Genomic DNA, 13,231 nt, shown 5'->3' with positions numbered 1-13,231 from the left:
ATTACTATAATTTATACCATGATTAATATAAGGTAAATCTCCACCTTGTTGTCATCCTTCAAACATGTCTTGACTATTCTTCATCCTTTGCTTCATCACATTATTTTGGCCCTTAGATGCACAGAATTGGCCTAATCATAGTTCTTAATTTTTATTACTAACCTTATTGGTCCATTTATATTTGTATTTTCTCTAATTTTAATGTTTATTTAATACCTTAATAATATAATAAACTCTCATAAATCCACCATGCAGTCCAAGAATTAAAACATTACCAGGAACTTCTGTCTTTCTCTGTGTTCCTCTCTCATCTTATCCCCCATGCTTTCCTTATCCTGAATTTCATTTTTATCGTTAACATATATTTATGTAGATATATTCATTTGTCTGAATATTATACTGTTTAGTTTTGTTTGTTTTTGAAATTTCTGGCAAGGATGTTATACCGTATGTAGTTTTCTGAGGCTTGCTGTTCTTCACTATCATGCTACTAAGTTTCATCCATGCTGTTGCAGGTAGCTAATTTATTTCCACTGCTGTAAAATAGACCCCAGTATGAATATATTGTTGTTTTATGTAGTGTATGTTTAGATCAAAGGCTTGTCATTTCTCTATTTTCTTTCAACTTCCCTAACCATGTAGGGTCTTGAAAAACAAGGCTTCAGTCTACCCAGTTCAGCAAATGCCCTTTGGGTAAAAGTTGGTTGCAATGCTCTGCATACCACTCTGGATTCTGCTTTTATTTATTATTTAAAAAACATATTTTTTCCTTTGAAGTGAATCATCCCTCTGTCCAGTGTGACCACACTATATATACTATGTGCCCATTAGTCACTTAGTAGTTGTCTCGATTATCAGATCGACTGTCATGGTATTGCAGTGCTTGTGTTTAAGTAGACCTATTTTACTTAATAATGGCTCCAAAGCACAAGAGTAGTGATGCTGGCAATCTGGATATGCCAAAGAGAAGCTGTAAAGTGCTCCTTTTAAGTGAAAAGGTGGAAGTTCTTGACTAATATGGAAAGAAAAAAAATCGTATGCTGGGGTTGCTAAGATCTATGGTAGCTTTTATTACAGTGTGTTGTTATAATTGTTCTATTTTATTATTGTTGTTATTAATCTCTTACTGTGCCTAACTGATAAATTAAACTTTATCATAGGTATGTACATATAGGAAAAAACATAGCATAGATAGGGTTTGGTACTATTCATGGTTTCAGGCATCCACTGAGAATCTTGGGATATATCCCCCGTGGATAAGAGTGGGGAGGGGATTACTGTATTGTTGAATTTGGTTTCCTAATATTTTGTTGAGGATTTTTGTGTTTATATTCATCAGGGATACTGGCCTGTAATCTCCTTTCTTGTGGAATCCTTGTCTCGCTTTGGTATCAGGGTAATTCCAGCCGTATAAAATGAGTTTGGAAGTGCTCCCTCTTCTATTTTTTGGAAGAGTTTGAGAAGGATTGATATTAATTCTTCTTTGAAAGTTTGGTAGAAATCATCAGTGAAGCCATCTGGTCCTGAACTTTTGTCTGTTGGGAGGTTTTTGATTACTGATTCAATCTCCTCACTAGTAATTAGTCTGTTCAGATTTTCTATTTCTTCCTAGTTCAGTCTTGGTAGGTTGTATGTTTCAAGGAATTTATCCATTTCTTCTAGGTTGTCAGATTTGTTGGTGTGTAACTGTTCATGGTATTCTCTTACGATGCTTTGTATTCCTGTGGTATCAGTTGTAACATCTTTGCTTTCATTTTTTATTTTATTTATTGGAGTCCTCTCCCTTTTTTTCTTGGTAAGTCTAGCTAATGGCTTGTCAATTTTGTTTATCTTTTCAAAGAGCCAGCTCTTAGTTTCATTGATCTTTTCTATTGTCTTTTTCGTCTTGTTTCATTTATTTCCACTCTGATCTTTGTGATTTCCTTTCTTCTACTAACTTTGAGCTTCATTTGTTCTTCTTTTTTCTAGTTCCTTGAGGTACAAAGTTAGGTTGTTTATATAGCATATTTCTTGTTTCTTGAGGTAGGCATTAATCACTATGAACTTCTCTCTCAGAACAGCTTTTGCTGCACCCCACATGTTTTGGTATGTTGTATTTCCATTTCCAAATGTCTCAAGGTATTTTTTTACTTCTTTTTTGACTTCTTTGACCCATTGGTTGTTCAGTAGCATGTTGTTTAATATCCACATATTTGTGAATTTTCCAGTTTTCTTCTTGTAGTTGATTTCACATTTCATATTATTGTGGTCAGAAAAGATGCTTGATATGATTTCAATATTCTTATACTTATTAAGAATTTTTTTGTGGCCTAACATATGATCTATCTTGGAAAATGTTCTATGTGTACTTGAGAAGAATGTGTATTCTGTCACTTTGGGATGGAATATTCTGTATCTATCTGTTAAATCCATCTGATGTAACTGGTTGTTTAAAGCCAATGTTTCCTTATTGATTTTCTATCTGGATGATCTATCCATTGATGTAAGTGGGGAAATAAAGTCCCCTAATATTATTGTGTTGCTGTCCATTTCTCGCTTTATGTCTATTAATATTTGCTTTATATATTTAGGTGCTCCTATGTTGGGTATGTTGGGAAATGTTATATTCCCTTGTTGGATTGACCCCTTTGAGGTGGGTGTTAAAGGGCACCCAAAATTACTCACCCCATTTCTGATTTTTACTAATTTTGAACGAAGGAACTAAAAAAATTATAACCCAGGAACTGGCTTTATCATTATGTAATTACCTTCTTTGTCTCTTATTACATTCTTTGTTTTAAAGTCTATTTTGTCTGATGTAAGTATAGCTACTCCAGCTCTCTTTAGGTTCATTTGCACAGAATATCTTTTTCCATCCCTTCACTTTCAGTCTGTGTGTGTCCTTACATCTGAAGTGAGTCTCTTGTAGGCAGCATATAAATGGTCTTTTTAAAAAAAAATCCATTCAGCCACTCCGTCTTTTGATTGGAAAACTTAGTCTACTTACATTTAAAGTAGTTATTGATAAGTATGTACTTATTACCATTTTGTCATTGTTTTCTGTTTTTTTTTTTTGTAGCTCCTCTTTGTCCTTTTCTTCTTCTCTGGCTCTCTTTCTTTGTGGTTTGATGATTTTCTTTAGCGGTATGTTTAAATTCATTTCTGTTTATCTTTTGTGTATCTACCATAGATTTTTGCTTTGTGGTCACCATGAGGCTTACATATAACACCTTGTATTCATAATAGTCTGTTTTAAGTTGATATGCTTAAGTTGGATCACATTTTAAAGCTCTACACTTTTACTCCCCCCCATTTTGTTTTTGATGTCACAATTTACATCTTTTTATCTTATGTATTCCTTAACTAATTATTGTAGTTATAATTATTTTTTACTACTTTTATCTTTTAATCCTCATACTAGCTTCATAAAAGATTATTCTACAGCCTTTTCTATATATTTGCTTTTACCAGTGAAATTTATAGTTTCATATGTTCTCTTGTCACTCAGCACCATTTCATTTTGGCTTATTTAATATTTTTTGTAAGGTTGGCATAGTGGTGATGAACTCCTTTCACTTTTGCTTGTCTGGAAAACTCTTTCTCTCTCTTTCAATTTTGAAAGACAACTTTGCCAGGTAGAGTATTCTTAGTTGGCAGTTGTTTTTGTTCAGCACTTTGAATATATTGTGCTACTCCCTTCTGGCCTGCAAGGTTTCAGCTGAAAAATCTGTTGATAGTCTTATAGGGGTTCCCTTGTATGTAGCAAATTGTTTTTTCTCTTGCTGCTTTTAATATTCTCTTTTTTTAAAAGGTTGGCACCTGAGCTAACAACTGTTGCCAATCTTCTTTTTTTTTCCTGCTTTATCTCCCTAACCCCGCCCCAGTACGTAGTTGTATATTTTAGTTGTGGGTCCTTCTAGTTGCGGTACATGGGATGCCACCTCAGCATGGCCTGATGAGTGGTGCCACGTCCACGCCCAGGATGCAAACTGGTGAAAGCCTGGGCTGCTGAAGTGGAGCTCACGAACGTAACCACTCAGCCATGGGGCCGGCCACTCTCCTTGTCTTTAACTTAAGACACTTTAAGTATAAAGTCTTGGTGTGGGTCTCTTTGGCTTCCTCTTATTTGGAACTCTGTGGGCTTCCTGGATTTAGATGTCTGGGTTACACCCCTACAAATTCTGTTTTAATTGGTCTGAGTCACAGCCTGGTCGAGAGGAGATTTAAAGACTCTCCCACTTAGTCAGAAAGGGCCGTCTGAGCAAAACCTCCCCATGACAGAGGCAGCCCAGCTTAGGCTAAGAATGGTATGCTCACCTGCAGTACTTGAGAGGAGTCCCTGAGAACTCACTGCCGTCAGACTCAGGTTCAGATCGGTTCTCAAAGTCAGAAATTCGAAACACAGACAAGCTGGCATTCACATAGCCAACCATGCACCTAATAGAGAAAACAAATTCTATAATTATAACTCTGTTCACTTCTGCCTCCCATTCACTAAAGGCTCTACTTCCTAGAAGTTTTAAGTGCTGTTAGCTGGTTCTGACTGTCACAGTGCTCAAGTTAAGATACACTGGAAAACCATGGGTATGTTGAATCGGAAACAAGTCATTTCTTTTGTTCTGGTCCTTTTTGTGCAGAATCATCACACAGAACATCACTATCCCAATAAATCCTTCAGTGAAATAAGTGAAAGACAGAATTGCATAATCAGCATAAATTATAGGTAAGTCCCTGCTTTTTTCATTGATAATACACACACACGCACACATTCCTTCATTAATTAACATCTATACTCTCTCATAATGCCCTGAATATGATTGTCATGAATATGATGCCCCATCTACAACTCACATCCCAAGCTATGGTCATGCTAGACTATATTCCCTGCATGTATCATATGCTTTCATAACTCTGTGCAGGTTGCCTTTTCTGTTGGAATTCCCTACTCATTTCTTTACAGGTAGAAATAGTGCTTATCCTTCAATGGTCAACTGAAATGCCACCCCTTCTGGGAAGATGTCCTAACCTCCCAGTAAGAAGACTCACTCCTTTCTCTCTATCGTGCCACTAAACTTATTTCACAATTGTAGTACAGCTTGTGCTAGAGTTGGCTGCATACATGTATGTCTTCTTCTCTGGACTGTCGTGGTTTTTTTTTTTGGAATAGAGCAGGCATCATAGATATTTTTGTATCCTAGGACTTAGGATAGTCTTATGCAGTGTGGGAATCCAGTAAATATTGAATTCAACTGGAGGAAAACTAAAGTACCAGAGTTTCTATCTAGGTCTCGAGAAGGGACTAAGAATAAATCTATTGCCTGGATCCCACAGGGATTATAATCTTTCTGAGGACATGGCTTTCATTCTGTACTGGGGATCAGTATATTACAATACTGAAAACTTCGGCTTTGAGGTCAAATTGTAGCTCTTCTGCTTTCTAGCCATGTAATCTTGGCAAATTATGTAACTTCTTTAAGCAACAAAAGTGCCCACCATCATGGGGATTAAACAAAATGATATATAGTGCTTAGCCTATAGCAAGATCTTCATAAATGTGAGTGGCTGTTATGAATTCACTTTATTTATTTTGCACCAAGCAGGAGGTCAGTAAATAATTATTGACTGAATGAATAAATCATGGTCTTCAAACTCTCTTCATTAACACATCTGGTGTGATTATCTCAAGTTGCTGAATACCAAAGCAAAATGATGACATGAACATAGTTCTGAGAGCCCACAGGTTCTGTGTGTTTTCTCACTCAAGACAAATCACTGGTTTCACCATGGCCTTAAAAAAAATGAACCAAGCAGAAGGACTCATTTGTCAAATCACTCATGGGTGAAACAAATTGTCAGTGGATGTATAACATGCCTTATGCCAACTGGCAGCAGGCCTCTCCTTGAGAAACATCTCCCCTTGAGAGGGTAATTTGAAATGATGTCTCCCCATCTATGAACTGCCTAGAACATGACATGAAAACAATTAGCATCTTGATGATTATTAGCTGTCACAGACAGGGAGCTAGTTTTGTGAAATACAGACTTCCAGGAGCTGAGCTGTGGGAAAAGAAAGGTGCTCTGGAAAATGGCAGAAAACAGGCCCAGCACTGAAATGGAATATTCATGACCCCTCCTACACTCTTCTCTCACAAAGTAACCCTGAGCTTTATTGAGATTAAAGCTGCTGTCTAATGGCTGCTCTGTTCAAAAACTCAATTGAGAATCTAAATTTGAATGAAATACCTGTCTCATGGACTGAACACTCCACCCTCAAAAGAAGGAGGCTACATCTTTGAACTATTTATTAAGCATATTCATGTAAGGTCAGTCATAAATCCAAGCTGAAAATGTGCCTTTAATAGATGGGTACACATTTCTAGGTACAAAGCATTACACATGGACCTAGTACATATATACATAGTTATCAGCTGTGTTAGTTTTCTTTCCATATTATTTCCGTAATCAGGGAAGAAGGACTGCTAATACTGAACTATTTAGGCATTTCTCCAATTCTTTTCACTATGGTAGAATAGATGAGATGGTCATCAACTCAGGAAATGAGATTTCCCATGTTTCGCTGTATTAAGTTTAACCAATGGCATCCACGTGTCAACTCAGTGACCTACTGTTACAGCAGGCAGCCACAGGCAACAGCAGATCCCATGTTTATCACTCAGTTCGCTGACGGGAACGCTATATACCCTAACTGTGACACACCACCAGCTCCAAGTGAGCAAGAGGAAAGATGAGGCTACAGTGATGATCAGGGAGAAGTGACAGGTATGGAGAAAAAGTATCAGACAGAGAAAGAGTTTCCTGTGATGAAGTCTATTTTTGTAAGGGGCTAGTAGATGGCCTCTGAAGGCATTTCCAAGGAAGGAGATTCAGAAAATGTCTTATGGAAGGGTAGCATTGTTTGAATTAGGATGCATACCTCTTCCAAGTAACTTATGAGAAGAGCACATTCATTTAAATGTGAGAATCCTGGTTTTAAAACTATTTGTTAGTTATTGTTTTCAACCCTTTACTACAGGGAAAAAGATGAACTAGTGATCACTATAATCGGTTACAAGAGAAAGAATAGAATCAGAAGTTGCCTTTTGAGTTTGTAGATTCCAGATCAAAATGACTGCAGAGTGTTTTGGAATTTTGCTACTAAATTTGCTTTTGAGGTTTTAGACATTGTGATGCAAATAGCATGGGGATAGGACTCAAAGAGTGAAAAATCTAGGGGAAATTAGATCAGGTTTATGCATTTAAAGTCAAACAAGCTTTATAGATAATAAATGACATTTATTTATGGATAATAAATTAGGCTGATGAGATAAGGATATAAGAAAGTAGACTTCTGACATTTTGCAATAAAAATTTCAGATATTATGAAAAAGGAAGATTAGACCTCAGTACAGTAAGCTTTATCTTTTTAAATACAACTTTGCAATTGGTTATGGTGTTGATCTATTTAATTGATTTACAGTTTGTATAAAGTTTATTTATAGTTAATTAAGTAAGATATATGTGGTTCATTCTGTGAAAATTTGAGCATTCTGTCCTTGACCAAGTCTCTAACTCCTTATGAATCACTATTTCTCCAGAAAAATCAGCTTTGATTTACATCACTAAATCAGGTATACACCTCACAATAATTCTAAGGCCTGCATATATCCTTAGAGAATATTCCAAAACTCTAGCCCATGTTTGCCTGATAACAAAGTAATTAGTTTATTGTATTCAGTGGAGGAGGAAGTCAAACTGGCTATTTGTGCTGCCTGGAAAAAATTTTAGTTTGTTGATTGAAATTTTAACTCTGATTTACAGAACAAATTTATAGCATACATCTTCGATTTTACTTCATAATTTCTGTCTCCTGATGTCTGCCCAGAGGTGATTTTAGTTCTCTAAGCTCTTTGCTAAAGGGCTGTTAGAAAGATACCCTGAAAGAGGAATTGACTTCCTTTTGCAAACAGTGAGCAATCTGATCATGAGCGTTGGTCCTGGAATCAGCCCATGTAGGCTGAAGCTGAAAAGAAAGAATGTCTTATGAGGACAAGTGAAAACTTTTGAAAAATTCTCATGCACTCATTGCATGGAAAACATTACCCCAAAGCACAGTGTTCCTTTGATGTACAGATGTGGCTGAAAAATGAGAAAGCCTTTCCCACTATGCCACTGAAGACTTGTTTGCTGAGCATCCATGAGAGCAGAGAGACTGTGGTTGAAATGCACAGCCAGGAATAACTAAAACTTTCTGTCACAGGGACAAGGGGCATGTGAACTGAATGACCTTGGGCATATGAGTGAAATTTTCCTCCGTGGAGAAGCCAGGGAAAGTTGAAAGAATGGTAAGAACAAGGTATGGAGTTTTGGAGAAAGGTGACTGGTTTGGTTGGAGTACTTTTGATTTAAAGTCAATTTAAATGGAAATATGGTGTTTCTACAGCTGAATTAAATCATAATGTGGAATTTGACTATGACTGCACATGCTACTCCAAAAGCCTATGACGTTCTAAAATTTGACAACGATGCTCCTCTATGAGGTCAGTCATTTCTAAACTGGAAAAAGAAACAAACCTGAAAAGGATAATAGAGTAGCTGGTGGGGCAGAAAATAAGATTCATGAAGAAACATATTCAAATATAACTATCTGAAAACAAGAAAATGACCAATGGATTAGAAAATAAAAAGTAGATCTATAAATACTGGAAGTGGCAGAAGGCTCTTAAATCAAAGAGAAAGGTTATATATATATATATATATATATATATATAAAAGCCCTGGAGAGCCCAATAAAACTGAATTAAGGAGGCTATTAGATAAATTTTAATCACCACAAACATTGTTGTAAATCTAATAGATTGTCAAAATTCTAAAGCTTTTATTCACTATCAACTGTGCATAAATTTTTCCACTTTATTTTTGGTTCCCCCCAAACCAACACAGGTTTCACCATATTTGGAGTTGGGAAAGACTTGAAATAACCATTGGGATTTAAACCCCAGGGAGTTTCACTGTTAGATGAGCTAGATAGCCACTTCTTGGCATTGGCCCTGAGGGCTGTGAGGTTCCGGATGGAGAACACCGTCTAAGTCTAGGCTTTACCTTCGTGTAGGCTCCAACAGTTACTCTGCCTTGTGATTCTGGATTTAACCTCTCTTAATCTCTTCCTGCTCTTCAAAGTGAGGGTAATAATGCATATCCCACTGCCAGGAATGTTTTGAGAATCATATGAAAACATATGTGAAAGTGGTTTGAACAAAGATAAGCTTTTTTAGATTAAGTCAGCAGAGAATGTTGACAACAGTTACAATTACAAAGAAATGCATGGGTAGTACAACACAGCTCTTTAAATCTCTCTTAAAATGGGATGGTATGATCACTTAAAGTTGCTAGATAATTAGTGTTTAATGGCCCCATGCTTATTGTAGTAAAGAACTTTATAGAAGTTTCTTCAAATAGCTGGACTGTGAGCTTTAGCGCATTTGGTCATCCATGCCTTACAGCATTTATGTAGGATTAATAATGAAACTGGACCTAGGTCATGTGCGCATGAATTTAGCCAACCTGATTTGGTGGCACTTTATTCCTTGGGGTTAACTGAACTATAATGGCTATCAAGGATGAATTATTTTGGCTCAGACTAATAAACCAGGAGGCAGGGCAGCTTGTGTGAGTCATCAGCAGCCCATGTGGGATGATTTCTGGGGCATTGAAAAGATCCTATGATCTCAAATTACATCCCACTCTGACCTACAGATGTCTAAATCCCACAATCAGAATTTGATTGTTTTGACTTTAGCCAAAACAGGGATTTTTCTCCCATTAAAGTATGTTGAGACTTCTTGTTTCTTCTCCAAGGGTGTAGAAATGAAAGCTAGGGTACATGTTATAATTTTGCCTAGGCTTTATCTGATCAGAAATACCCAGAAAGCCCTGGCTTTAGGAATCATTGAGGTGATGCCATACAATTCAGCTCCCAGGTTCACCCAATTTGCCTGGGGTAATATAGACTCTGGTCAGGTCAATAGCCAGGGAAGAAATCATTCAGTTACTTATTCCACAAACGTTTATTGAGTACCTACTGGGTACTCATCATATGGTTGCATATTTCCCTTATAGATTTTGCAGAGTCTACATATAATGACACATGGGAATCAGATTCTAATTGTCCTTTTACAAACTCATAAAAATGGCATAACAATATACTACATCATGTACCACTTTTTTGTCTATACACGTTAGCATACCACACATTTCTGAATTCATAGTGGGCAGGGGCCAGTGGTGGGGAAAATGATTAATTGCTGCTCTTACATTGGATTCCACCTAAAACTTGTCTGACCTGTATGACCCCCATTCCTTTAATAGATCAGGATGTGTTTTCTTTGGCTGAAAGTGTTATTATACTGTAATTCTACCTCCCCCACTACAGGCCTTCTCGTCTTGGGTTACTCCAATGTGGAGACTTCCGTCTGAGTGTCCAACATCACACTATGGAGAGGAAATGGACATTTCATGACAGTTTTATGGCAAACTTACTTTTGCCCAGCCTCTCCTTGGCCTGCACAAGGTCCATACTTATAAGCGTACACCAAGCGAGGGATGAAGTCGGATGTTATCGCTATGACAAATGCATTTGTAATAACAGAGAGAATTCCAATGCCTTCAAGAATTCCGTACCAAATTCCTATTCAAAGAGAAGTGCTATATTAGTTCTAGACATAACAGCAGAGATAATAAGTATGCAAACAACTGGGGGAACAATTTTCAATAATCCTTTCCACAGGTCCTTTCATCTTCCCAAATACTGACACATGTAACCAGGAGTAAGAATCTGTATTCGCAAACATCTTGGCATTGAAGGGGTTTCTGTGGAAGTGCCAATGCCCATGACTTAATGATTCAGTTAGGATCAGACAGACATAAGTCAGAGAGTTCTGGTCAATGATAAGGCACCAAAACACCATCCAATAAGATCAGCACTCACAATGTCAAGCTGCAACCAGACTGGGAGTTCCTGAGGGGTACTGACATCTTTGTGGGTCCAGTCCCTGACACCCTGACCCAGGGTAGGTGCTCACTGAATGTGTGTTTGTTTCATATGGAGGTTCAAAGACCATGGTGAGCCAAGTACATGCACACTTAATTCTCTTCCACATACACTGGCTGAGAGCCTGCCTGCTCTTTACTAAGCACTGAATGCAGAAAGGAATAAAAGACAGTCTCTGATCTCAGGCAGCTCTCAAAAGGCTACACCTTATTCAACTCAGCATCTCTAGTCAACAGCCAAAGGCCGTCTCTACCTTTAGAAAAACTGGATCATGCCTCACGTGACTCAGGTAAACATTTAGAAAAAGGCAAAACAAAGTTAAGCAAATGGAAGTTCTACTTTAAAAAGGAAGTGCTAACAAATAAAATTTTTAGATTCTGAAGTCTTAAGATGGAAATAACCAAATTGAGAATCTACTTAAGTACCAATTCTCTAGCACTGGAAATTATAAATTTCCAAATAGGCAGCTTTGCTTTTTGTCTAATATTGACGGCTAACATAATTATTCTTTTCCAAGAATTCATTGAGCCATCTTACATGGAAACTATAAGTAAAAATCTAAAGTTGGTGGCTATTTTTATCTACCAGATGGTTAATATCTTTTAAAAAACCTACCCAAATATGACTTACCTATGTCTTTGGCCCTTGAAGCTAACGGTCGCCTCCACTGTGTGACAAATTTGTAAGCGTCAAGTCGAATTTCAATTATGTTATTCAGTAAGGCCAGAAGTGGTGCTAGAGGAAAAGCTGCCACAAAGATAGTTGTAAATCCAAACTGAAGAACTAGAGAAGAAAAAAAGGAAAAAGAACAAAGAGTACTGGTTTTCCATGACTATTTTCAAAAGGATAATAATCTGAATGTATCATTGTCTTAACCTATATTTTTCTCAATACGGAAGCACAGGGAACATCTATTCCAGAAAAATGGCCAGGACACTGGAAAGAAAGCCACTCCCTGGGCCTGGAAGCAATGGTATCCCAGGAGCAATGATCATACCTAGGGTCCTGACCTTGTTTTCCAAATTCTATTCTCTAATAAAAAGAACCAGTGCTCCTTGGAGAAATGCTTAATTACAGATATTGTAGGGAGAATACAAGATGAGCCTGGAATATCTTGTGATGGCAGAAAGTTAGGAGGTGTTTGAAAAATGATAGGGATACATCAATAGGACACAGGACAAACTTGAAGGAGCTCCCAGTGGCCAAAACTGGAACAATTTGTACAGCAAAATAATGATAATAATGGATTACAACCCAAAGACTATGTATCTAAGTCCATACTGACATAAATATATACTGATATAAATAAATAATTGAATAAATAAATGGGGAGAAAGGACAGCTCTTCATTATGGTAGAATTCTAATTAATGAATGTAGAAAGAATGATGAAAATAGAAAATCACCATTAGTCAAACATCATAGTATTAACTGTTGCAGGTGAGAACCATCAAAGAATGCTAAAACTAGTAGGGGGAATTATATTTAAAAAATAAGACATTTGTATTTTCTCCGAGTGTCTCCCTATATGATAATAATTACAAAGAGGAAAAAGTATCTTTACAGTTGAGAAACCTAATAGACATCTCCTTAACCAAGTGATCAAAATTAATGTCACCAGCAATAAGACATACTGACATCACATACCCCTAATACGGTGCACTGAGGAGGGTACATCATCATTTCTGTGGTATTCTTGCCAAAAATACAGAACCTCAACCTAATCACGAGAAAACATTAGATAAATCCAAATTGAAGGACCTTCTACAAAACTATAGACTGTTACTCTCCAAATGTGTCAAAATCATAAAAAATAAAGACAGCACCGCCACAAATTGGAAACTAAGGAGATACAAAATCTAAACGTAACGTTGGATCCTGGATGGAACACAACAAGAAAAAAATGGAAAAACGGGCAATATTCAAATAAAGTCTATGATTAGTTAAAAGTATTGTATTAGTGTTAATTTTCTGGTTTCAGTAAATATTTAAGATGTTAACATTAGGGGAAACAGGGTGAAGAGTATATGGGAACTCTGTACTATTTTTGCAACTTTGCAAAAATAAAAAGTTAAAAAAACAAGGCAGTCCCTGATGCAAAACAACCAGATGCCATAATTAAAAATAAAAAAATACAATTTATTGGGCATCACGGACTCCAAAAAAGTCATTGGCTGAATGAATGACTGAAAATTTCCTTCTGTTT

The 13,231-nt window shown here is 36.8% G+C and overlaps 1 protein-coding gene across 14 annotated transcripts in view; it reads right to left on the bottom strand.

Moving 5' to 3' along the window:
- ANO4 (anoctamin 4) overlaps positions 1-13,231 on the bottom strand; it is a 381,203-nt gene that overhangs the window by 8,592 nt on the left and 359,380 nt on the right. For all 14 annotated transcript variants that reach the window (XM_070254006.1, XM_070254010.1, XM_070254005.1 and 11 more), the window contains 3 exons: positions 11,657-11,809; positions 10,516-10,663; positions 4,297-4,416 (listed from right to left, as the gene is read on the bottom strand). In XM_070254006.1, the coding sequence (XP_070110107.1) occupies positions 4,297-4,416; positions 10,516-10,663; positions 11,657-11,809 (421 nt within the window). The remainder of the gene's footprint in view (positions 1-4,296; positions 4,417-10,515; positions 10,664-11,656; positions 11,810-13,231) is intronic.

The sequence above is a fragment of the Equus caballus genome, chromosome 28 (assembly GCF_041296265.1).
Source record: "Equus caballus isolate H_3958 breed thoroughbred chromosome 28, TB-T2T, whole genome shotgun sequence".
NCBI lineage: Eukaryota > Metazoa > Chordata > Mammalia > Perissodactyla > Equidae > Equus > Equus caballus.
The sequence above is the reverse complement of the archived record's forward strand: the minus strand, read 5'-3'. Positions and strand labels throughout refer to the sequence as shown.